The 25,741-nt window shown below is 40.1% G+C and overlaps 1 protein-coding gene across 1 annotated transcript in view; it reads left to right on the forward strand.

Moving 5' to 3' along the window:
- The window catches only part of nrxn3 (neurexin 3), a 1,581,531-nt gene extending 1,559,428 nt beyond the window's left edge, over window positions 1-22,103 (forward strand). Inside the window, exon 24 of the mRNA XM_062967917.1 lies at window positions 20,368-22,103. Within this exon, the coding sequence (XP_062823987.1) occupies window positions 20,368-20,372 (5 nt within the window). The 3' untranslated portion in view covers window positions 20,373-22,103. The remainder of the gene's footprint in view (window positions 1-20,367) is intronic.
- Window positions 22,104-25,741: the final 3,638 nt, after the last annotated feature.

A 25,741-nucleotide genomic window follows, 5' to 3' on the forward strand; every position in this document is an offset into this window, starting at 1 on the left:
TCAGGAGGATATCATGAGTGATGGTATCAAAGGCCACTAAGATGTCTAGAAGCACCAATACGGATACTCTCCTCCTGTCGGTGTTGAGTTAGAGATCATCCGCTAAGGCAAACATAGCAGTCTCAACTTCGTATTCTGCTCTGAAACCAGTTTGAAATGGGCCAAGGAAGTGCGTGTCATCCAAGACTTCCTGGAGTTGGAGGGCAGCAGCCTTCGCAATCATCTTGCCAAAAAAGGGAAGGTTAGACACTTATCTGTGATCATTGAGGTTCAGGGGATCCAGGGAGGGCTTTTTCAGCAGTGGTCTAACTACTGCTTCTTTTAAACAGGACGGAAAGTTTCCCTTCCTGAAGGATGCATTAATAATTTGATGTATTAGACATTTTCTGCCATTTCTGGAAAAATCAATGTTTGATTCTTTGGATCTGAGAGAAGCAAAGCATGTGTTCTAGCCCTGGCCTATAATTGTGGCAAAGTTACTTTTGAAAAAATTAGCTCCCCTAAAGTAACCAGTTTTGAAAAGCCGTTCTCAAAAGCTATTACGAGAATGGTTGCCTTTATGGTAGTTGTTTTTGTTTTAAGAAATCCTAAAGCTATAAGATGCACGGCTGTAGAAGAAAGCACACACTCTTCCACACACCTTGTTCCACCTCTTCTAAAACCAATTTTAAAAACTGAAGAGGCCAGTTACCATAATGGTATTTGACCTTCTATCTCACTTGACTTACATTGCGGGAGAGTTCCACAACTTAAGTGTCTCTGCAATGTCTTGTCACAACAACCCACAGGTCTAGACTCTCAAGGAGTTGGACATAAAATAGAGCCTCTAGTGAACTCTGCCTGAACCTCTGCCTCCCCCACTGCAAAATAATGAAAATTCTTGTTGACTGAATTGCTTCTCATTTCTTCTGACGTATTCAGTCTGCATTGTCTTCTTTAGGCAATATGTTAAACAGTTGCTGTAAGAGTCTAAAGTTTCTCCCTTTCGATTTAACAATACTTGATCTCAAAGTAAACATTTTTTACTTTTTGAGAAATCACTGGAACAAAAGAGGATCTTACAATATCTCAAAGACTTATTCTGGCACAAGGTAAACTGTTGCAGGACAATATCGGGTGAATGAAAGTATTGGGAGACACACTAGAAGATTCCTTATTTAGGAAACTCATTCCCTAGAGAGGTTTGGTTAAAAGGCTTTTTATTATTATTATTATTAAGTTGAATTTTGATGTTGAGAGGGGAACATGTGACCTGCAGACCCCATGTGTCCTCAGTGCACTGTCTCATTTTCTGCAGTGCTAGGAATTTGGGGACTGAAGGAAAATTTCACTTGGAGGACAGAATTCCTATTGTGTGACAATGCCTTCATTTTAACCCATAGCTATACCCCTGGCTACTGTTACAGCAGCAAGAATAGCGGTACCTAGAAACTGGAAAGGATCAACTATTCCCACTAAAGCAATGTGGCTAGAAAAAAATGATTGATATTAAAAATATGGACAAATTGACCTATTTAATTAAGAAAAACACCGGTAGGGCCATAAAAGAAATGGACTGGTCAAGCTTTGAAGAATATTTACAAGAAGAATTGAAATGAAAATTCGACAAAAAAAGCAAATGGAAGACAGAAGATCGGAAGTCTATCCCCCCTCCCCCCGATAGGTTACTTTCCCCAGGAGTCTGGATACAGACCCCTTCCCATTCCCGATTACCCTCCCCAAGATTCCCTCCCCAATCTCTCCATCCCCTCATCCTTAAACAAATCCCCCACTGCCCCCCAGTACCCAATCCCTAGAGCTTTACCATCCCCCTTCTTTCCCACACCCTTCCCTATTTCCAAGTCACCACTCATCCCCACCTAACCCTTAGCGACAAAATTGTAACACTGAAAATTTTAATAAAAATCATTTATAAAAAAAGGAATAGGCTACTATATGACTACAACACTGAGTCTTGCTCTTCAACTTTTTTTATGAGCGACTTTAAGAGAAAATGTAACTAGAGGACCTGCCCCTTTAAATAGTCACCAAAGCTAGGGTTGTTGTGTGTTTTCCAGGCTGTATGCACATGTTCCAGAAGCAGTCTCTCCTATGAGGAGAGGAGAGAATACTTCTGGAACATGGCCATACAGCCTGGAAAACACACAACAACCCTGTGATTCTGGCCATGAAAGCCTTCAACATATTTAAAGCAATTTAACTTCTGCTACTAACAGTTCCATCAATTGCTTACAATGTCTTTCTTTCCAGCCTAGTTCCTTCATGAAAGGATGCTGCTAAGAATTTTGGGCAGACATAACAATACTGGTCTGATCAACAATGATTTTTAGAACTGAGATGACCTTGATGCCATAGAATTATAGAATCATAGAGCTGGAAGAGCCCACAAGGGCCATCTAGTCTAAGCCCCTGTCATGCAGAAACACATAGCCAATCCACTCCCAACAGGGTGACCATCCAGCTTCTCTTTCAAAACCTCCAAAGAAGCAGACTCTGAGACAGCATATTCCACATGTTCTACTATCATTTAATATTTTGGTGGAATTTCTTTTCCAGTAATTTTAATTTGTTGTTTTGTGTCCTAGTTTTTGGAACAGTAGAAAAAAGTTTGTTCCATCTTCAATATGATATTGTTTCAAGTGTTTAAACACTCTTAACCTTTTTTGTCTTTAGGTTAAACATACCCATCTCCTTAAACCACATTTCAATAAGTATGGTTTCCAGGTTTTCTCCCCTCAACCTTCCTCTGCTCTTCTCCCCTGACTTTAGAACTATATATCCTTACTCCAAAACAAGAAGCTGCAGTTTCTGGGCTACATGTAGAGGTTACCGAAAGGAAAGAAGTAAGGAGAGAGCCTATAGGCAGGAGTCTCCTTTTCATTGCAGATAAACCATGGTCTCCAACCCTCAAAACCATGATTCCTTGAAGTAATGTGTCTAATGGTCCAATATCTTTGGAATTTGAATTCAAGCCCTTCTAATTTTAAAAACATTCCTTTCTGAACCAAAACTTTGGCTATTCAAAAGTTCCTGAGTCATTGACACATGCAGGTCTTGTTCAAAAGGCTCCCCAAGGAAGACATTCCCATTATTTTGAAGAAATTATATGACAGCAATTGCATTTGCTAGGGTAAAATCAAAAGGCATGTCATATGATTCACAGCAAAATCAGTTCCCTGGCTAAGAATCTTTCCTTCAGGATGTAGTGCCAGAAAAATAGGCAGATTATGGACTTTGTGTGCTTTCTTTTAAAATGCTGTCCTTGCAGGAACCACATTATTGAGCCCAAGGGAATCAGTGCTCCCGTTGCAGCATGGTTATGCCTACAGCTCTATAAAAAAAGAATTAGAATACATCACCTGTGAAATAAAGACACTTAACCTTGACCTGGTCTATGTAATCCACTTCAAATCCCACTGGAATCTTTATTTTTGAACAAATGTATTCATATTTCACTTGCGAAAATAAAACAAGCCAGAAAAAGAATCAAATGTCTATCCCCACTGACAGTACCCAAGAGACAAAAACACAACAACATGAGTGAAAATTTCCTTCTTATTTATCTACTTATTGCATTTATAGCCTACTTCTAGCTCCCTTGAGTCTCCTCTGGGAGGAAGGCCGAGTATAAAATAAATAAAAAATATAATATAATATAATTTTCTCTAATTGGCCTCACTCCCAATTTTTTCATGGCTAAAAGGTAGTGATTAATCCTACACTACTGTGGTTCCTTAATTTTTTAATTTTCAAAAAGGCAAAGATACATGTAAAAGAAAAAGAAAAAGAAAACAAGCACCTTGAGAATACTGAGAGAGAGAAGTGGGGAATCTTGTCCCCTGATATCATGTTACTACTTACATGCTGGCAGAGAAGCAGAAGGGACTCTTTGTGTCTAGGTCAATGATGAGACCACTGAGAGACTGAGAGCTATTGATGGGTTTTATTGATGGGTTTCTCATTTTATTGATGGAAATGTTGAAAGATTGAGAGCTATTGATAGTGTTTACCTGTTAATAGCTAGAAACAAGAGAACCATGGCTTGGGGAGCAGACCAACAGTATGCTGTACACGGTGTCATGTGATAGGGACCTTTAGTGATGGACTTTGGTGATGATGCAGGGCTTGCCTTGTCCTTACTTTGAATTTTAAAGGAGCTATCTAAAGTGCAGGACCTACTTTGGTGGCTAAGTTCACCTCCTTGGATACTCCATTAGAGTTCAGATTGCAAACTAGAGTGAATTCAACAATCAGCCTCCTCCCTCTGCATCTCCCAATAAAGCCACCTTCTTAGTTTTCTGTTGGAAAGGGTTAGAGGCCACCATGAAATGGAAATGCAGAGCAAAGAAAGGTGGAAAAGAATCAGAAAAAGAACCATAAGTATTTGGTACAAGACAGTTAGGGTGGAAACATGTCAATTTCAGAACTTTGAAATAATAATTTTTAAATTACATCTCTCAAAATCCCCCCAACCAGTATGGTCATTGAATTGTAATCTAGTTAAATTGTAACCTTTCGGAGCACTGAACATGTATCCCATATATATGAGATTCAATCTGTAAGGGCCACTCAATCTTTTCCAAATTCTAATTATGGAAATACAGTAGTCTCTCGCTTATCCAACATAAACGGGCCGGCAGAATGTTGGATAAGCGAATATGTTGGATAACAAGGAGAGATTAAGGAGAAGCCTATTAAACATCAAATTAGGTTATGATTTTACAAATTAAGCACCAAAACATCATGCTATACAACAAATTTGACAGAAAAAGTAGTTCAAAACGCAGTAATGCTACGTAGTAATTACTGTATTTACAAATTTAGCACCAAAATATCACGATGTATTGAAAACATTGACTAGAAAAATGCATTGGATAATCCAGAATGTTGGATAAGCGAATGTTGGATAAGTGAGACTCTACTGTAATGTGAAAACTAAAAATAGTTGCCGGAATGTACAATTCTGGACCTCATATTGCCCAATCCACGGGCAACTATAATTGCTCCACTGAGAGGTGTTATGAACTGAACAGACACTTTGTTGAGCGGCTGTTAGCTCTCTGCAATCTTGCCTCATGGAAATTTACTGCCCAGTTTTGCAGAGACTGATATCGCCTTCCTTCATGCTCTAGAAGAGGGAATTTAACACTCCTTCTGAGCAATTGCCTGAGAAACAGTTCTCCCCCTGCAGCTTCCTAGCCTGCAATAAGCAGACTAGTTTGCAGTCAAGTCCATTGAAGATTAAAAGGGCACAGAAGTGTAAAGAATTTTGTTGCTAAAATGTTCAAGCAGCGGGATTCTGCTCTTGGCTTCAAAAGTAACACATGTCTGAAGATGTTGTTGAGCACAAAGGTTTTGTTTGGCCCTTATCAAATTGGAAAAGCAGAGCAAATGGTTCTGTGCCAGGGGTCTTGCTCAAGAGGTTAGATTGGTCAGTGATCTCAATCAGTCGTTTGATTGCCTGTTTATTCTAGCAACTATCTTAGGTTGGCCTACAATCCAAATAACCAAAGTTGACCTTGTTCAGCTTCCAAGATCAGACAGGTGTTGCAGACTAATTTCAAAGGAAGGCAATGGCAAACCACCTCTAAGTATTCTTTCTCTGAACAAAACCTATACAATTAATGGGGTCACCATAAAGCAATTGGCAACGTGAAGGAACACATACACATATATCTTAAATTGGGTTGGTTACTTATTGGCTGGTTTATGTGGCACAGAGTTGTGCTTGCTTGCATTCAGACCACTTTGGAATCACATGGTTCTTCTGATGTAGTTGTAGTGCAACCCTCATCAGTCCTAAACAGTATAGCCAATGGTGAAGAATTCTGGAAACTACCATCCAACAATATTATCCACATTATGGTTCGGCCATATTATTCTTGCTCATTAGTAAGCAGAACTTGTAAATCTTACTTTTTTGGACACCCCCCCCCCAAAAAAAAACTGCAAGCCAGCATGGGTTTTTCTTTAAGAGTTGCAATACAAAAAGCAACTTTTCTATATCCTAGACCTTATATCTGTAACATGAGAAGATTATGCTATGGACCAGCCTTTGGGCAGGTGCTAGCATGACAATGGTCAAGATCTAGACACTTTGCCAAAGCTGTGGGTATTAATATGGAACAGCTGGATGTTAGCAGGGAGTCAAAGGTTAGGTTGGTCGCAATTTCCAGAGAATGTGCACATTGGGGAGAAGAGTCTTTGTCCTTAAAATTGCAGCACTAGCAAACATTGGAATGCCATGAGCTGACTGGACTGGCTTGTGGAAATGGTGGAGAGGGAAAAGGAACTCCAATCATATCATTGCTGGAAGGAGGGGGGGGGGGGGGGTTGCCTCAGTCCTATCATCATTTCAAAGCTTAGAATGGAACTTGAACAAGAGGAAAAAACTGGAATCTTGCTATCGTTAAAATAATAGGTTCCTTTAGTCTGCTTATAAGGGGGGATTGGTGCCGTGGGAGGAATAAAAAGTTGAAATATTCCCACTTTTGTTTGCCTAGGTATTGGGTAAGCAACCTTAGTTTTATCATCTGAAAAGGGCTCTGATTGTTTAGGATTTAACCATCTTTCAAACTGGTGGTGGGTTAAACAGTCTAACTTTCTGGCTGTGTTGTCAAAGGCTTTCATTGCCAGAATCACAGGGTTGTTGTGAGTTTTCCAGGCTGTATGGCCATGTTCCAGAAACATTCTCTCCTGATGTGTCAGGACATGATTCAAAGCTTGGAGGAACAAGCATTTGACTCCTACCCCTGCCAACATACCTGAAGCAAGATCAGCATTAACAAACGAACCTGGAGTAGGAGAGCAATAATCAGGAGAAATCATTCACAGGAGTTGGAGAAGGCTGGGGAAGGGATTGGAAGGGGAGGAGGGAAGAGCCCTATAAAAGGGACTGAAGGTAATGGAGAAATTAGTAGTGTTATTTTCTTTCTCACGCGTGTAGTAGCAACAGAGCTGGTTACATCCACCTAGAGTGTGAGTACTGGTTAATTGCTAGAAACTACCAGCAGAAGCTGACTACTCACACTTTACTACTTGTCCTGAATAGCAGTGAGAGAATCAGCAAACCATGTCTTTGGAGCAAGCTCTCAGGGAGAGTGAGGAGAAGGAAACAGAGGCTCCTCCAGCTGGGGAGGAAACACTGTTATCCCCATATGGTGAGACTGTGGTTGGCAGAGCAGTTGCTGGCGTGCAGTGGACTTCTTCTCAATTCCCTGCTACCAGTACAGAGGGGGTGACTATGAGAAGAAAGGGTGGAGCATTACCTCAATGGCAAGAAGATGAGATCCCACGGCACCTTCACATTTTTGAATCCAAGGTTGACTCAATGGAAACCATGCTATGAGAGCTTTCCTTTTATTGGAAAGGGGGCAGCCTGTGGGCGGCATAGAGAAGTCTGCTGCAAGTGCCTGTTTAGAAATCCCAGCAGGAGCGGAAGGAGAGGTTCCTAGAAGCATGAGGTCTACTGGTGAACCAAGTGAATACAAACGGAAGGGAATCACTTGGCCCCCACCGATGCTGCCAGCAGTGAGAGGAGCTCCCCTCATCCCTCCTGGGCAAGGATTTGCCAGGTGGGAGCTGAAGGTAAAATTTAAAGGGGACCCACAGGAGCTATCTTATTTCCTGACCAATGTGAGGAATTATATGATGGACTGGGGACATACTTTTCCGTCAGAAGCAGCCTGAATGAATGCAGTGGGAGCAAAGTTGAGATGAGAGGTGGCAGATTGGATGGTGCAACTTTGAGACTCAAGCCCCAGAGCTGTTTATGTTTACTCAGCAACCAGTGCTAGCCCACCCAGGCCCAGAACAGCCCTTTGTGATCTAGTGCGATGCTTCGGACGTTGCATATGGAGCTATACTGTTTCAGAAAACATCAGAAGGGGTTTTAAAACCATGTGTTTATTTGTCCAATAAGTTTTCAGATACTGAAAGGAGGTGGCCAGTGTATGAAAGAGTGGCATTTTCAGTAAATGGGGCACTGACAACATGGAGGCATTTTTAGAGGGGGCAAAGCACCCTTTCCAGGTGTGGAGAGACCATAAGAACTTGAAATCATTACAGACCCCTCAGAAAATGAATGCAAAGCAGCTGCGATGGGCCCAATTTTTTAGCAGGTTTAACTTTACACTAAACTTTTTCCCACTGAAAAGTAATTGTATGGCAAATGCTCTCTCATGGATGCCTCAGCATAACAGGCATAACAAGCATAACAAGAGGACATTGGGGCAATTTTCACAGAAAAGCAATTAGGGCTAGTAGTTGAGACGCGGTCCCAGGCAGCCTCTCTAGGGAACCCAGTCAGGGTTCCCTCAGAGTGGAAAGAGGCTTTCCAAGCTCAGTATAATTCTGCCTTAGGGTCACCATAAATTGGAAATGACTAAAAGGCACACAATAATGAGAAATTATTTATTGCTTTCCATTTGTAACACCTCTCTCCTTAAATGAGCTCAAAGCTCTTTTCCATGCCTATATGGTGCTCCTCTCCACTTTATCCTGAAAACAATTCTGTGAGGAGAGTCAATATGACTTACCTCAAAGAAAACTACCCAGTGAGCTTCATGCTTCAACAGAGATTTGAAATCTTGTCTGAAGTCTCATTCCTACATTCTAGCTCCTACAAGTCCCATTAAAGTGAATGTAACTTCCTTCTGAGCAAACATCTCTAATATCATTGCAGCAATGGAATCAAACCAAGCAGTCCTCCACATGCAGTTGGACTACAATTTCCATTAACATGAGCAAGCAAAGCCAATGGTCTGAATACTCAGAGCTGCAGTCCACATATGAAGGGTGCATAATTTTCACTCCCCTTATACAGAGAATGATATACCCTGCCACACACATTTACACAATTTGGCAGCTATGGGGACAAGCAAAGCCTCCACTAGTCTGAAGATGTTAGACAAAACATAAGACAAAGCATGTGGTGTGAAAAGTCCAGGGCCCTTACTGCCTGTCAACATTAATTGATAGGGAAGGAAATGATCCTTTACTAAATGCTGGAAATTGACTTAATGGACTGAAGTTGTGTTTGAGTCCTGTTTTAGGCCCTGTGATGAAATTACAAGAGCACTCTGCATCTGTTTTCAATACAACTGACAACTGAACAAAAGGCACCCCAGCCAAACTACATGTGTAATGGCTCGAATCTGATCTTCTCTTCTTCTCTCCCTACAGCAGACAGGGCTGAAATCTCAGAAAAGAAAGAAATGTTTCATTACCAAGATGTTAGCTGGTGGTTGTACATGCCTATAACTGAATGGCAATGCATTTTTTTAATTCTTCGGTTTAAAGGGGAACTCTAAACCATTTAACTAAATGCCAAAAACAGCTGTTACCAAGGGCTTTTCTGCATTTCTTGGAAATGATCATTTACAGAAGGGAAGAAAAAATGGAAGGCTGCTTGTAAGCTCACCATAAACTGGAGGATAGTAAGGCTCTGGAGTTGTTATTATTAGTAATAGTATCAAACGTCTGGAGTTTGAAGAGCTGTGGCAGATCTCAGTTCTTAAAGCTATGTGGTTAAGGAATGATAGGCCAGGCAACCTGCTTTACTGATATAAACTCAATTAAATGCGAGAGAGTTTAGAGACAGGACATTCTCTGTGGATGTTGAGGAAGAGCTGATGGGGGTCTCCTTAGTCAAAATGCAGGAAAAGTCTGTTCTGCACATCATTAGAATCAAGAGCTCCAAGGAAAAGAAGGTGGGGGATGTTCTGGACTGCAATTAATACCCCAAAGACCAGTATTACAATCCAAAATGACATTAACCCACCTAAACATTAGGAGAAACCTCCTGATGGTAAGAGCTATTCAGCGGTAGACTACGCTGCCTTGAGGGGTGGTGGAGTCTTCTTCTCTGGGGGTTTTTAAGCAAGTCTGTACAGCCATTTGTTGGGAGTGCTTTGATTGTGTGAATGATCTCTTCCAACCCCATGATTCCATGAACACTATTCTGCTTTGGTTTTGGTCCTTTTCACACTGTACAGTTGTATATTATAATGCTACTTTAACTGACAGAGAAGCATTCTTGAGGTTGTAGTTTGGGAAGATACTCAAGCTCTCTGGCTGAGAATTCTCAATATCCTTCTTTAAACTTCAAAGCCCAGGATTTGACATGGTGGAACAATGGTGGTTTTGTAACCCCACAGCTGATGGAAATAACTATGTTATTATACAGCAGTCAGTTTATTGACTAGGCCAGTTATAAGGTATATTTTATTTCTTTATTACAACAGCTTCACTGGGTATCAAGCTGCTGCTGAACAAACTCCAAAAATGCTGCTTACAAAGCTTTATAAACACAGGTTCTGGTGACCCAAAGAAGTGAGTCTTTCTCTGTGTGTAAACTGTAACACTGCTTTTTCATTATGACAATTCATGTTGAAAACCTTGATTAACAGAGACACCTCTCCTCTTCATAAAGGACGCTTTCAGACAGAAGTAAAATTGGAGGGAAGGGTGGGCACCATCCCACAACTTTGAGCTCCAGTAGTCCAAAAGGTTCGGGGTGGCAATGGGGACTCATCCCTTGACAGTCCTAGGACTACTCGGAAGTAAGTCCTCACAGGTCCAATACCCCATTAGACCTGGGCCTTTCAGGAAGGCCTGGATCTAAAGGGATATCAAATTAATTCGGAGCAAACCAGGGAAATCTTGGTTTGTTTCAAATTAATTTGTTTTTCCCAGAGGCATCATTTGAACACCTCCAATAAAAACCAAGACAGGTCCTAGGATATGGGCTGACTGGATGGGCTCAAAGTCAGTCATCCTGAGATGAATGGAAAACTCCTACATTTTCTCCTACATTCATGTAGCTTGAGCAACACCAGAGTCAAGTCTAAGAGCTTGTCTATAGAAAGTACAACAAGGAAAAATGTTTGGTCTTTGTTATACTCTGGAAACAAGCTTGCATAAGGGGTTTCGTGAATCGTCTCTCCAACTCTTAAGGGACCAGTGAGATTATTTTTACATAATAGTAAATCTGTTCCCATCTCCCCTAAAGGCACTGCTTTCTCAAATGATGACACTCTTTTATTCTTCTTATGTATCACATGTCACACTGAAGAATGTTAAATAAAAAGGTGCCATCTCAAAATATCATTGAATGCCTTTGAGCTGGAGGGAAGCAAGGGAGGTGCATATGCTTTAAGTTAATTCATAGCCTAGATGACTTTCCTGTATTGATTAAGCAGTACTTTCCAAGTAGGTATATTATCTTAGAAAATAATCAGTAAATTAACTCCAGGACATCAACCCCCTAGGAAGATTAATGACACATAATTTACTTCTATGAAAAAAGCAAGCATCCAATAAATTAGAAAACGCACACCACCATCAAAGCAAATTGTTAAATATCTCCAGCATTCACTTTATTGAGTGGTTGACAAATGGATTTTACATTCATTCAGTCACATCAGAACTGCCTCTTTGATGCTCATCCTGCTGTAGGAACAATGGTAAAGGAAGCTTGCAGAGCCTGACTTGAATATCTCATTCTATTGTAGCATGTTGTACTCACATACACACAAAGAGCAAAGGCCGGAGTGGATGGTGACTTCTATGTCATTGATACAATACATCTGTTCTAGATTTTCATTTGACTTTTAAGGGGACTAACTTCAACATTTGGGGTCCTATAAAGTTTGGGCTAGAAATCAGAATAGACTGGTATGGAATTGTTTCTCCCAGCAACACCAGGAAAGATTAGAAGGCCATGTTCGTGAATCAAGGATCCACACTTTATTTAGAGAAATAAATTAGTTTATGTGCCTTCACCCTGAGAGACCAGAATCTGAACAGAGTATGAACCTTGAGATCACTAGCTCTAATATAGTTTGTCAAGGTTGTCAAGTCACTATTGTTAGTTGCATGTGCTGGGAAAATTCCATTAAGCTAACAAATTCAATAGAAGTGTTGACTATAGGCTGGACATCAGTTGGGCATGTAGAGCATCCTTTATGGTAAACAACCATTCATCAGTTCTTTGAGTCATAGGGAACAATATTATGTAACCTTCAAAAAATCAGCATGTACTTTTGGGGAAAATTTCCTAAGGACAAGATTTGAAAAGCGATAAGCATTTTTCAGGGTTAGCCCATGCAAAATCATGTTAATTTCACTTTCAGATTAATCACCACACCAGTCACCACTGACAGCAGCAAATACATGTTTCTTTTGGGAGTGCTTTAGTAGTGTATTCCTGCATGGTTGTGGGTTGGACTGGATGAGCCTTGTGGTCTTTTCCAATGCTGTAATTCTATATCTGTGCACATTACAGGTGTGTGAAGTGTTTGAAATCTGATTAGTATTTTTTTTGAGATTCTGATGGCCCCCATTTAGCTTCATAAAGACTTGAAGAGGCCATGTAATAGTTGGAAGTTTATTTTATATTATACATGTTTGGGTTTTTTTTGGCTTTTTTTGGTTTATTCAATTTTTACCCCTCTCTTCTTTTTTTTCTTCCCCTTCTAATTTTTTTTCTTCCCTTTTTCCTTTTTTTTTTCTTTTCTCTCAATTCTGTAATTTATTTTATGGTATGTTTTTGTCTGTGTTTATGTTGAAAGGAACACTAATAAAAATTTATTTATGAAAAAAATAAAGACTTGAAGGGGTCCTATTCTGATTACTAATCTGAATTGTTAAGATTTGTCCCATTAACAGCAATGGGGAAAATTTAGAGGTTTGTTTCTCTGTAATTTTTATGGCTATCATGATGAAACATGGGACACTTGTAGGCAACATTTAGGAATTTAGGCCTGCCAAGTTTCAGAACATTTTGGTTATCCACTGACTTTTAGGAAATATTTAAAGTTTTTTCAAAAAAATTTTTTAAAAAAACTATAAGCGGTATCATCTTAAATTTTTGCACAATGAGACCATATAAGCACGGCATCAATCCTGCAAAGTCTCAGAAAGATTAGTTAATCTATTGATTTATAGGCATTTTTTAAAAAAATCAATTACAGAATAATTATTTTTTAAACTACAAGAGATATCCCCTTAAATTGTGGCACAGTGAGACAGCATGAGCAGGGCAGCAAGCCTGCCAAGTTTCAGAACAATCGACCTATCTGTAGTTTTTTTATTTTCAATTTAAGCACATGTGATTAATCTACACTGGGGTCTGTTCTTCTGGCATGAGCAGAATTCTGGGAAATGTAGTTCAAGGGCATGGCCTTTTGAATATTCTGCTATATAGGTCCTTGCCTTCCGAAAGTACATTTCCCAGAATTCTGCTCACACCAAAAGAATGGGGCTCCAATTTGGAGTTGGATAATTTCAACAGAGGAAGTTAATAAATTGGATACCATCTTTACTTGAATATAATGCACATCTTTTTTGGCTTAATTGCTTAGGCAAAATGCAGGTGCGCATTACATTTTATGACGGATAAGAAACGCATGCCAAAACATGCCTGTTCCCCTCCGTCAGGCTCAGGGTACTGGATTCCCTAGCCTCCTCCTGATGGAGGAGCCACAGCTTCCCAGCTGCCCTCATTCAGACTCTGAAAGAGGCCAGCTGGAAAGTTATGTCCCTTAGCCAAGTCAGACTGGCCATGGCTTAGCAGGGGAAGCCACTTCTTGCTTTCCAGCTGAGAAGCGAAGAAGGAACCCCCCCCTTCCCAAGTCTGTTTTCTTTATCTTCCCATTGAGAGGCTATGGATAAGGGATTCTTCCCCTCCCCCCTTGCACTTTCCAGGTTCGTTTTTTTTGGCTTCCCATTGAGGGGCTAAGGAAAAGGGACTATTCTCCTCCCCCCCTTCCCAGGTCTGTTTTCCTTAGTCTCCTATTGAGAGGCTAGGGAAAAGGGACTCTCCCTCCCTTCCCAGGTCCGTTTGCCTTAGCATCCCATTGAGAGTCTAAGGGAAAGGGATTCCCCTTCCCACGTCCATTTTCTTTATTCTTCAGCCTCCCATTAAGAGGCTAAGGAAAAGGGACTCTCCCCCACTTATTTATTTATTTACAACATTTATACCCCGCCCTTCTCACCCGAGGGGACTTACCAAGTCCTTCTCTCAAGGGTAAGTAATAGGGTTGAGCAAATTTTTCGTTAGTCCGTTAAATTCATTTAAAATTCTGTTCGAAAGTACTTTTGAAGTGATTTTTGAAACATCTGCTCACTGCCTTCCAAATATTACGAATTTGAATCAAAAAGTACCTTTTTTTGTCTGTTTCTGATGTCTTCGGATGTAGCTGTAGCCCCTCTGAGAGGAGAAGCCATGTTGGCATGCCTCTCAGCCAATCAGAGCGAAAGGAAGAGGGACAGAGAGGCGGGCCATCATTCTGCTAGCATTTTTTTTAAAAAAATGTTGTTTCAATATTCCCCAAAAATCAGTTGATGGGTCAAACATTATGAAACATTATGAAGAGTGGTTAATTTTTGCTTCCAATCTGGCAAATTTCATCACAATAGCTTTCAAAAAGCAGGAGAACAAAGCCTCTGAATTATCACCATTTATAAAAGCATTGGGCTGAAGCAGACGTTTCTCCAATAGTACTATGCCCGCTTTAAAACTACAATTCCCAGATGTCTCAGGCCCTCTTTCCTCTTAACATTCCCCATCCCCCTTTGTCCTCACTTAGAATCATAGAGTCATTGAACAGTAGAGTTGGAAGAGACCTCATGGGCCATCCAGTCCAACCCCATTCTGCCAAGAAGCAGGAAATCGCATTCAAAGCACCCCCAATAGATGGCCATCCAGCCTCTGCTTAAAAGCCTCCAAAGAAGGAGCCTCCACCACAGTCCAGGGCAGAGAGTTCCAGTGTCGAACAGCTCTCACAGTGGGGAAGTTCCCCTCACATGTTTATACATCATGTCTCCTCTCAGCCTTCTTTTCTGCAGGCTAAACATGCCCAGTTCTTTAAGACTCTCTTCATAGGGCTTGTTCTCCAGATTTTAGTTGCCCTCCTCTGACCATCTTGACCAAACTTTCATGCGGTATGTGAATTCTTGGAAGGTATGAGAAGTTTAGAGAGAGGGGGAGGAGGGAGAGAGGGAGGGAGGGAGAGGTTTGAGTGTTGGACTCCGATTGTGGCTTGATTCCCCACTCAGCCACCCACTTGGGCAAGTCACATACTCTCAGCCCCAGAAAAGCCATTGAAACAGGAAATAGCACTTTCAAACCAGGAACTGATTTCCTTATTCAGAGGCTGATGACCATCTGTCAGGAATGATTTGATGGTGTACTATGATTTCTGTTCCTGGGTGATAAATGTCATTTCCTAATTGGTTCTGTCATAGAAACATGGCAAAATCTATGACACTGCCTGAACTTTGTCTTTGTGCAAGCGACATGGAAAACATTATGGTTTCCTGAGTCCACCAATTTAACAATGTTTCAGCCAGAAAAACAAAGTTTCTGAAGTATAACAATGACTTTCACAGTAAAGACAACTCAATGAAACAGGAAATAAGACTTTCAAACCAGGAACAGATTTCTGCAATTATTAAAAAATGGTTTATTATAAAAGCTATGAAAATTCACCAAAATCAGAGGATAAGGGAAACATTCTGAATTTTGGCGAGCTAGCAGTGTTAAATGTGTTCTACCACTGTACCAAGTTTGAAGAAGATAGCTCACAAAATGAGGGTGGGAGAGTCCTGTAAAGTCCCCCCCCCGTGCTGTTTTTTTGGCCACTGCGCATACACGTCCGCCATTAACGAATTACTTTTGAAATTAATGAATTTTCGTTAAATTTCAAAATTTTTGAAGGCAAAATTTGGAAATGACATCAGAAACGAAACACCAGCACCCCCTACTTTTGAAGCGAGTTTAGAATCAATTTTTTCATGGATCGCTCAAGCCTAGTAAGTAACTTCTGATGCTCAAGAAGGGAAGATTACTGTTATAGTATATTTAAAGCCATTCTAACTTTCTATTCTGATATCTCTTTATTATTATTATTATTATTATTATTATTATTATTATTATTATTATTTCTGCTGTTATATTTTCATAATGTTATAAAATGTCCTATGACCATAATTTTGTTTTTATACTGGGGGATATGATCCATCTGGACCTAAGACTTTATAGGTCATAATGAACACTCAGAATTGTGCCTGGAAACATCTAACAAAGGTTAACACATCTTGTTTGATGTTAAAATGATGTTTCAAAATAGGGTTTGCTACTTTCTGTGGGCACTTCTTCTGATTGGCTGACAACAAAAAAAACTGTGCAGTTGCTGTTGTCAGTCACATCACCCCCTTGCCTCCTTCCACCCCAGACAATTATGGAATACTATATTACATTAAAAAAAATGCTCTGAAGCAACAAATCTTTACTAATCTGGGATTGTTGTGTGTTTTCCGGGCAGTATGGCCATGTTCCAAAAGTATTCTGGACTTCTGGAACATGGCCATATTCCCTGGAAAACACACAACAACCCTGTGATCCCAGCAATGAAAGTCTTCGACAACACATCTTTACTAATCTCTCTGAAACATTTAAGAGGTTTATTTTTTTTATTCTTAATGTTTCAGAAGGGTCCCTTTCCAATTAGTAATTCAGAGATTCATATTAACGAATCATACAAATCTCCGAATTATGGAACATAGTTATGAAGCTTTGCACAGCCCTAGTGGACATATGTGTAGAACTTGAAAAATTCTCAGAATCCCTTAGACAAGATGGACACTTCCAGTGCCAGATGGAGCAATTGCTATCCAAAAAAAGTAACTTTCTGCAAAGTTCTGCAAATATGTGCAAGTGAAATATAAATTGTTCTCTGACACAGACATATCTGGAAAAGTTGTTAGGAAATATGTAGATTTCCTGTCATCTTAATAATTCTTTGCACTTAAATTTAAGGCACTATGAGCAGATTCATACAGGAAATCAATCATAACTGGGCACATACTTTGTATGCTGAGGATTTATTGCCTGGGAAATTCAGATAAAATAGGATGGAAGACATAGAACTACAGTTGGTGATGGGAAATACCTCTTTGACAGAGATATGGCAAGCTGCTTATAGCATAGGCCAGATGTTTTGGCCTTCCAGAAATCCTAACAGCTGGTAAACTGGCTGGAATTTCTGAGAGTTGTAGGCCAAAACACCTGGGGACTCACATGTTGAGAACCACTGGCATAGGCAGTACTGGGATGGAGTAGTTCCAATATATACTATAAGGAAGCTTTGCTGTTCAAGAGGAGAGCTTGGGAAAAATACTTCTTTGAACTACTGGCATACAGGATTTAGGGACTTGTACTACTGGTATACATGATTCTGTGACTTGTACTACAAAAACAACATTCTAGTCCTCTGATTAAAAGTAGACAGAACTCAATAAGCTGTATAAATAGGTCAGCATGTATGTTCTTGTGCAAGATCACCCTTGACTACTGTGAGATCCATAAGAATGAGGAAAAAACAGTTATAAAGATGGCATCACAAATGTGCATATCTTTCATTTGCAATGCTAGTATGATTGGTCAATTTAGATATTCAGTTACAACTCATCAATCAGGAATTATAGATAAATCATGCAATCAAATGAATAGACTACAAAAAAAAAAAAGCACAATTGTGGGAACCAAACAAGATGCTTGGATGGATACCCAAGAGAGGATGAAACTTTTCCCTTTTGTCTTTCTGAAAAAGATTTAGAAGATGGGAATACACTGAGATTAGCTAAAAGATTTTTAAAAAAACAAAACCAAAACCTCCTGCTGTTCCATACAGAGGACAATGTGAGCTAAAGAATGTCTGCATCTTCCAATCTTGGCAAATAATTAAGCCTCATAATATCAATGCCAGGATGATTAATGAAGAAGAAAGGACAATCTCTCTGGCACTGCTGTGCATTTCAAGCCACAAGAAACCTTTAACCCTTTCAATCGAAAGATGATTTATCTCATTTCAGCACTACAATCGCTCTTCTTTCCCCCTTGAAATTGAATCCAGCCATTACAACTATTCCCTATTTTACATCAGAGGCTATGAGAATCTCTCTATCAAGTAATCTTCTGTTTTTGTTGCTGTGTGTGTGTGTGTGTGTGTTTTCCCTTGTATTTCAGGCAAATACATTTTTGCTCTTCCAAAGGCATTCTCTATTGCAGTGGTTCTCAAAGTTTAATCTTCTGGGGGTTTGGGACTCAGTTTTTACTAGGATTCCAACAACACATAGAAAGAAAAGACAAAACAGAACATCAGTCTCAGCTGTGGCAGCTTGGTGGACTAAAGAAGAAATTGCCTTCACCCCAAAATGTGAGCAGTGGTACTGCATCTGCTCAATATACAAGCCATTCCTGATCTTGGGACAATATTATTCAAATACTAACGGATGGGGGGAGGCTTTTTTCTTCTTTGTCATTGCTCTTATCTTTAACCAAGTGGCTCCTGTCCAAGCCTATCCATGTCAAGAGAGTATAAATCCACAGACCCCCTCCCCCATTTTTATATAAGCAATCTTCCCGCCCTGATATATTCTCTATTTGAAACATGACCTGCTTTCCTTCTCTCTATTATATGAAGCTGTTACCCATGGAGATGTAAGTGGATGATTTTGATTACCACTTGGTTGAGCTGCCTCATTGTTGCAGCAAGGCTTTTTCTGTCATGAAGACAGTGAATAACACTTAGATAATAGCCAGGCATGAGGTTGATGATGTGTTAAATTTTTCCTAATGTATATGAGAGAAGGAGGTCGTTAGTATTAACATTATATGAAAGATTTTTTACAGGACACAATGCGGATATTGAATATGGTGTCCAATATGGGGGGACCTCTGGCCAATCCCTGCGTCGATCCAAACCAGTCCCACTTTTCAGTCAATCAGGGGAGAAGACAGAAAATCTGAATAGTTGTCAGAACTGCATAAAATGTCTGATATTTATCAATGAATTTGTACTTTTGAAGCATATTGCTTGTACTTGCATCCTATTTGGCCAAATTATAATAAACCTCCGTAGCTTTGCCTTCAACCTGTAGCACTTGTCTTCAATCTGGGTTGATCAGGTTTAGCCACAGCTCACCAGGCATGGACCTCCTTATCTGTGGTTCTAGCTGAAATCTCTACACCAGTGGTTCTCAAACTGTGCTCCATGGAGGCCTTGGGGTTCCGTGGGAGGTTCATTCATGTTTATATATTTCCAAAGTAACAAATGAAGGAGTTCATGAACTGAGGTTAACACTTAATATTCAGTGTTGTTTCATGCAGATATAAGTCTTGAAGCTTGGTTGAAAAAGTATCACAATTGATGATCTTTATGAATGAGGGTTTTACCCTTTAAACAAATTATCAAAGTTCCAAGCAAGAAAGAGTCTTCAGAAAGTGCATTCAAAGAAAGCAAAAACAAAAACAACAAGGGTTCCCGGGGTATTCTATGTCCTTGTTTCAGGATGGGTGTCCCTTCTTCAGGTTTAGTTGCTTCTTGTATAGTCTTCTGAAGATTTTTACAAACTGTATTATAAGGAGACAACATAATAGATTTGCTGTTACCAGCACCCAGTAGCATGAAATAAATTTTAAGGATATTTGCAAGAAAAACTTACTTTCACTTTTATAGGTAGTGGCTCTGCTGTAATTCCAGCTCAGGATAGCAATTCTCTCATTTTCCAAGAGCGAGCAAATTAACTGATAAGGGCTACTCCCTTTTAAGGATTGTGAGCTAATTGCAAAGCTAATTCACAGGTAACAAGAAAGATCTAATTTATCATTCAGACCATGTGGATGCATAGTTTGTAATTTGGAAATCCAGAATGCTTCTCTCTGGAGTAGAACCCTTTTTACATCACCATGAGGTTTTATGGTGATCTTTTCTAAGGCACAGAATCTAAAACTTGTAAATGAGTGGGCTTTCTCTAAAAAATGAGAGTAGAGGGTGGACTCTGATGATTTATTTTTGATGCGTGAGCGGTGTTCAAGTATTCTAATCTTTAATGATCTGGAGGTCATGCCTACATACAGAAGTTCACAGGGACACTGTATTACATAAATGACCTGGTCAGTGATACATGTAGTAAAACTTCGTAGTTGTATATGGATTTTTAGAGTAGGATGTAAAAATTGTTTAGTTCTGAGATACTGTGTGCAACATTGACAATGTCCACAGTTTGAGTGGCCTCTAAGGTTAGATTTCTTAATGGTAGATGTTGTTAAATCAGAGCTTATTAGCATATCCTTAAGATTTCTTGAGCGTTTATTAGCTATCATAGGTAAGTGTTTGCATCCAGGGATATCTCTAATAAGATGCCAATGTTTCTTGATTATTCTGTGAACTGTTGGAGTGAACTGAGTCAAAGTTAAGGGCCAGATGATACGGTCATTGTGTTTCTTCACTTGGTCTTTTAGTAAATTTCTTCTATCTATGGTTTCTACTTTCCTAATGGCAGTGTTTATAATTCCTGTAGGATAACCTCTCTCCTTAAACTGGTCTTTGAAAAGAGATACCTCTGCTGCGAAATCCTCAGGTGTGCTGGTATTACGTTTTAATCTCATTAATTGTGCAAAAGGTAAGTTGGTTTTTAACTTGTGGTGGTGGAAGCTGGAGTAATGCATAATGGAATTTTTGTCTGTAGGCTTTCTATAGTTCTTGACCAACAATTTATTATCCTTTTTGTAAACTGTGACATCCAAAAAATTGACACTGGTATGGCTGTAGGTACTGGTAAATTTTATGTTATTGTGTATAGTATTTAGCCATGTGTTAAGTTGTATGGCTGTATCCTCTGTATTACAAACTAAAAAAATGTCGTCTATAAATCTCGCATAATATATTATATCATGTAGTAATTCGTTCTTAGTACTATTCAAGATCCACATTTGTTCCAAATTAGTGATATAGAGATTTGCCAGGGAGGGGGCTAACGCGCTCCCCATTGCGACACCAAATGTTTGTAAGTAGAACTGAGAACCAAATCTAAAGTAATTATAATCCAAAACTATATCCAAAAGATCAATTAGAAAATGGGTAGGTGGTATTGTGGATTCACGTGTGTCTAGTAATTCTTTTAGTACTGTTCTGGCTTCATCCAGTGGTATGTTAGTATAAAGTGAAGTGATGTCAGATGTCATAAGTACAGCTTGTGGTGGTATTGATAATGATTCTATGATATTGATGAAATGTTTGGTATCTTTAATATATGATTGCGAGAGGGGGACAAATGGTTGTAAATGATGGTCCAAAAATTGTGCTAAAGGTTCCAGTATGGAGGCTGTACCTGATACTATTGGTCTTCCTGGAGGAGGAAAAATCCCTTTGTGAATTTTTGGAAGAATATAAAAGACTGGAATCCTAGGATTTTGTTTTTGTAAAAAAATCATACTGCTTTTCCGAAATATAACCTAAGGAAAGTCTTTCTGTGCAGACTATGCGAATTAAATTACGTATTTTATTTGTAGGATCCTTAGTTAGAGGTTTGTAAAATGCTTGATCTCCTAGGTGTCTCATTGCCTCATTTATATAGTCTCTTCTGTTGAGTAGCACTATTGCACCTCCCTTATCGGCTTGTTTCCATATATAATCCGGCATATTAGCCAATCTTTTAATGGTGTTTATTTCTGTTAAAGTCATATTGGCATGTGTATGGGTTTTTGTGCGGGAGAGTATATCTAAATCTCTTCCTACCACCTTTTCAAATGATCTAATCATTATATTGTCTGTATGAGGAAAGAATTTACTTTTGGGTTTAAACTGAGTGGTATATTCTGTGTTACCCTTAGGTCCAAAATATTCTCTAAGTCTAATTGTTCTAAATAAATTAAATAGTTCTACTTTGGTATGAAATAAATTGAATTTAGGCGTAGGGACAAAGCTTAGTCCTTTATTGATTACCTTAGCTTCTTGTGGGGATAAAGGATAGTCAGACAGATTAACTACTAAGTTGGGTATTGTTTGTGTTGGCTTTTGTAAAAATGGTGCGACTGTTTTCGGGTTCTGGTCCTATTAGATCTACGAGGTAAGGTTGCACTGGTGGAGGTGAACTATCTGTGGTTCTGCCAAGATCTTCCTCAGAAGTGGAAGAGTAAATGGGGTTCCTGGTCTCAAAACATACTTGTCTTTTATGTGACTCAGTGTGGTAGGACCGGGATGTCCAAGTGTATATCCTATTATTTTCATAGTCTGTCTTGTCCCTGTTAAATTTTTTCAACTTGAAATCCTTAACTTGTGAGTACAGTTCCTTACATTTCCGTTCGATCTCTCCAAGATTGGTTTGGAGAGACTGATCCTTATTTATATCCTCCAGAAGGGAGGTTGCTTTCTTTTCAAATTCTTCTGTCAATGTATTGGTTTTTTGAATGATTAATACCATTAAGTCCAGGGAACATTTGTTAAGAATAGCAGCCCAATTCTTCAAAAAAGTGTCATCATCCAGGAACATTCCTGGGGGTTTGTGTAATCTAAGTCCTCTTGGAATCATGTTGTTTTTAATGTAATCCGATAAAGTGGAAGCATATAAATCAAGTCTTATAAGTTTCTTTTTGGTTTTCTCATATTCCAATAACATATCCTGGGTCTGTGGGGACTGGACTTGGGTATCAGAGTCTAGTATAGATCTATCTTTGGTTAATTTAGTAATAAGTGTTGTATCAAAGCTTAAAGTTCCCAGCCAGTCAGCCATACTGGTATGGCAAGTAATACTAATATAACACAGAAATCTATATATAGTGTAGAGAAAGGTTGTCCTATTACACACAGTATATAATAGAAACGAAGTAGCAAATGTATAATAACCAAAGGCACATAAGATTTAAACAAATATAAACTATTTCACAGCATTATAGCAAACATAGCATTCATGTTTATATATTTCCAAAGTAACAAATGAAGGAGTTCATGAACTGAGGTTAACACTTAATATTCAGTGTTGTTTCATGCAGATATAAGTCTTGAAGCTTGGTTGAAAAAGTATCACAATTGATGATCTTTATGAATGAGGGTTTTACCCTTTAAACAAATTGGTTATTATACGTTTGCTACTTTGTTTCTATTATATACTGTGTGTAATAGGACAACCTTTCTCTACACTATATATAGATTTCTGTGTTATATTAGTGCTCCATGACAGCATGCCATTTTCCTCCTCCTCCTCTTTCCTCCTCCTCAGAAATGCAGGGAAATTAAATTTTTGAGCTGCTGGAAGCAGCAGCAGAGGCGCCCTTCTGGGTCACAAACTCTTTCTCCCCTGCCTCCCCCCTCCCCTGCTCTCTGCTTTTAAAACCCTATATCTCTTGATTGTCTTTTCCTGGATGGTACAAGGGGATTAGACTGGATAGTCCCTGGGGTTTTTGCTATTATTATTATTATTATTATTATTATTATTATTATTATTATTATTATTATTTTATTATGACACAGCAAACAAGATAGATATGCTGGATTTCGTATCACAAAATCACAAGTTGAACACTTCCCAAGTGTCTAGGACTGTGTGATGTATTTTCGGATGATGTGTGCAGATCCCAGTAGGGTGGCCTTTTGCAGTTGCCAGATCATGATTTTGTCAATGTCTGTCACGACCCAGGCGGCAGAGGCACCAATAACCATACACAGAGGCCAGAATCTAACTAATATCTTTATTGAAGGAATATATAAAGTTAATAAAAACAAGTATAGAAAATAGTCCAGAATTAGACCCTTCAGGAAAGGTCAGAATTAGTCCAAAAAAGCAATGTCCAATAAGAAATATTAAGGTCCAAAGTTGTAATCCAATAACCGAAACACTCACTTTGCCAAGCAAAGTGAGGGGAGATGACAAGGTCCTTAGTCTATAAAACTTGAGCGTGGCTAGGAAATAACTTGATACTTGAAACAAGGCTTGAACGTGGAACAAGGCAACTAAGAACAAGAACAAGGTCCGTGGAATAACTTGGTAAAATCCGTGAAACAAGGCAAGGATTAGTCCTGGGAAACAAGGCAAAGTCCGTCGGTAAACAAAGGCTGGGAAGCAAGGCGAAGGCTGGATAGCAAGGCAAGGCTTGAGCTGAAGCGAGGCTTGAATCGGAGCGCGCTGTCCAGACACAACTCGCTCCGTAGGCTGACGAATTGACTCCGCGAAGTTGCTACGCGGGCAAAACACCTATATAGAGTCCAACTTTCTCACCAAAGCGGTTCTCTGGGAATCAGAAACGAAAGCTAAACTCTGAGACCAGATGTTAAACTCCTTAAAGATTCTCACGAGAACCAATGTTAATTGGCAACATTCTTAGCTGCTATCCTCGCACTCCTGCGCGAAGCTGAATCCAAACTTCTCTGTTGTTTACAAAACTCCCGGCGCAAGAACACGGGAGAAGTAGGCTCTGGGGTTGTTTGACATACTTCTGGGGCACAACTTTCTTGCAGGTGCAAGGTTTCCAGATCTGCCTGGGAAGGATCTGGCTGAGAGGAATCCAGTTCAGACTGGGAAGGTAAAAAACCCAAGTTCTCATCTTCATCAGGGATTACAATGTCCTGAGCAGGACTACAAGGCCCATGGTTCATCACACTATCCCCCTCCTCAGGGCCCCTCCCAACCTGGGGTCCTCTCCCCGAGGCGCGAGGTCGCGGTTTGGTGGGATAGGTCAGATGGAAGCGACGGGTTAGATCAGGAGCATGGACTGTGGAGGCGTCTTCCCAAGAGCGTTCCTCAGGCCCAAAACCCACCCAGTCAATGAGATATTGTAGGCGGCGGCGATGAAAGCGAGAATCCAAAATGTCCTCAACCTCGAACTCCTCCTCCCCATTCATCAAAACAGGAGGGGGGGCCGGTTGGTCTGTATCAGGACGCACACCATCCGCCGGAAGGAGCAGGGAACGGTGAAACACTGGGTGAATGCGCATTGAACGCGGAAGTTGGAGTTTGAAAGTCACGGGGTTTAATTGCGCCACCACTGGATAGGGGCCAATGAAGCGGGCATCTAACTTCCGGCATGGGCGGTGGGAGGGCAGAAAGCGAGTGGACAGAAAAACCCGATCTCCTACCTTGATTTCGGGGCCCGGCTGGCGGTGTTTGTCAGCGTGGCGTTTATAGTCCTCCTTGGCTTGGTCCAGTTGCTGGAGCAAAAGTTGTTGCACCGCTGTGAGTTCCTGCAGCCAATCCTCTGCTGCGGGAACTTCTGAAGTTTCAATGACAGGGGGAAAGAAACGTGGATGGAAACCGTAGTTTGCAAAGAACGGCGTTTCTTTTGTAGAAGCTTGAACTCCATTATTGTAGGCAAACTCAGACAGTGGTAACAGAGAAGCCCAATTGTCCTGTTGGTAGTTTACATAACAGCGAAGATACTGCTCCAAAGTGGCATTGGTGCGCTCCGTTTGCCCATCTGTTTGGGGATGATGAGCTGAAGATAAGCGAGAGTCTATGCCCAGTAGTTTTTGTAGTGCCTTCCAAAAACGAGAGGTGAATTGAGATCCACGGTCTGTGACTAAACTCTTGGGCAATCCATGTAGTCTGAAAACATGCTGAAGAAATAGATCCGCAGTTTCTTTGGCCGTGGGGAGGCCTTCGCAGGGAATGAAATGGGCTAACTTGGTGAATAGGTCCACCACCACTAAGATCGTGGTGAATCCACAGGAAGGTGGTAGGTCAGTGATGAAATCCGCGGAAATTATTTCCCATGGGCGAGATGGGGTAGGAAGGGGGTGCAAAAGCCCTGAGGGCTTCTCCCTTCGTATCTTGGAGCGCTGGCATACTGGGCAGGTGTTGACATATTTTCCCACATCCTTGCGGATCTTGGGCCACCAAAAATCTCTTAGGATCAAATGCATGGTTTTAAATAGTCCGAAGTGTCCTGCTGGTTTGCAGTCAT

This window comes from Anolis carolinensis, chromosome 1 (assembly GCF_035594765.1).
Source record: "Anolis carolinensis isolate JA03-04 chromosome 1, rAnoCar3.1.pri, whole genome shotgun sequence".
Lineage (NCBI taxonomy): Eukaryota > Metazoa > Chordata > Lepidosauria > Squamata > Dactyloidae > Anolis > Anolis carolinensis.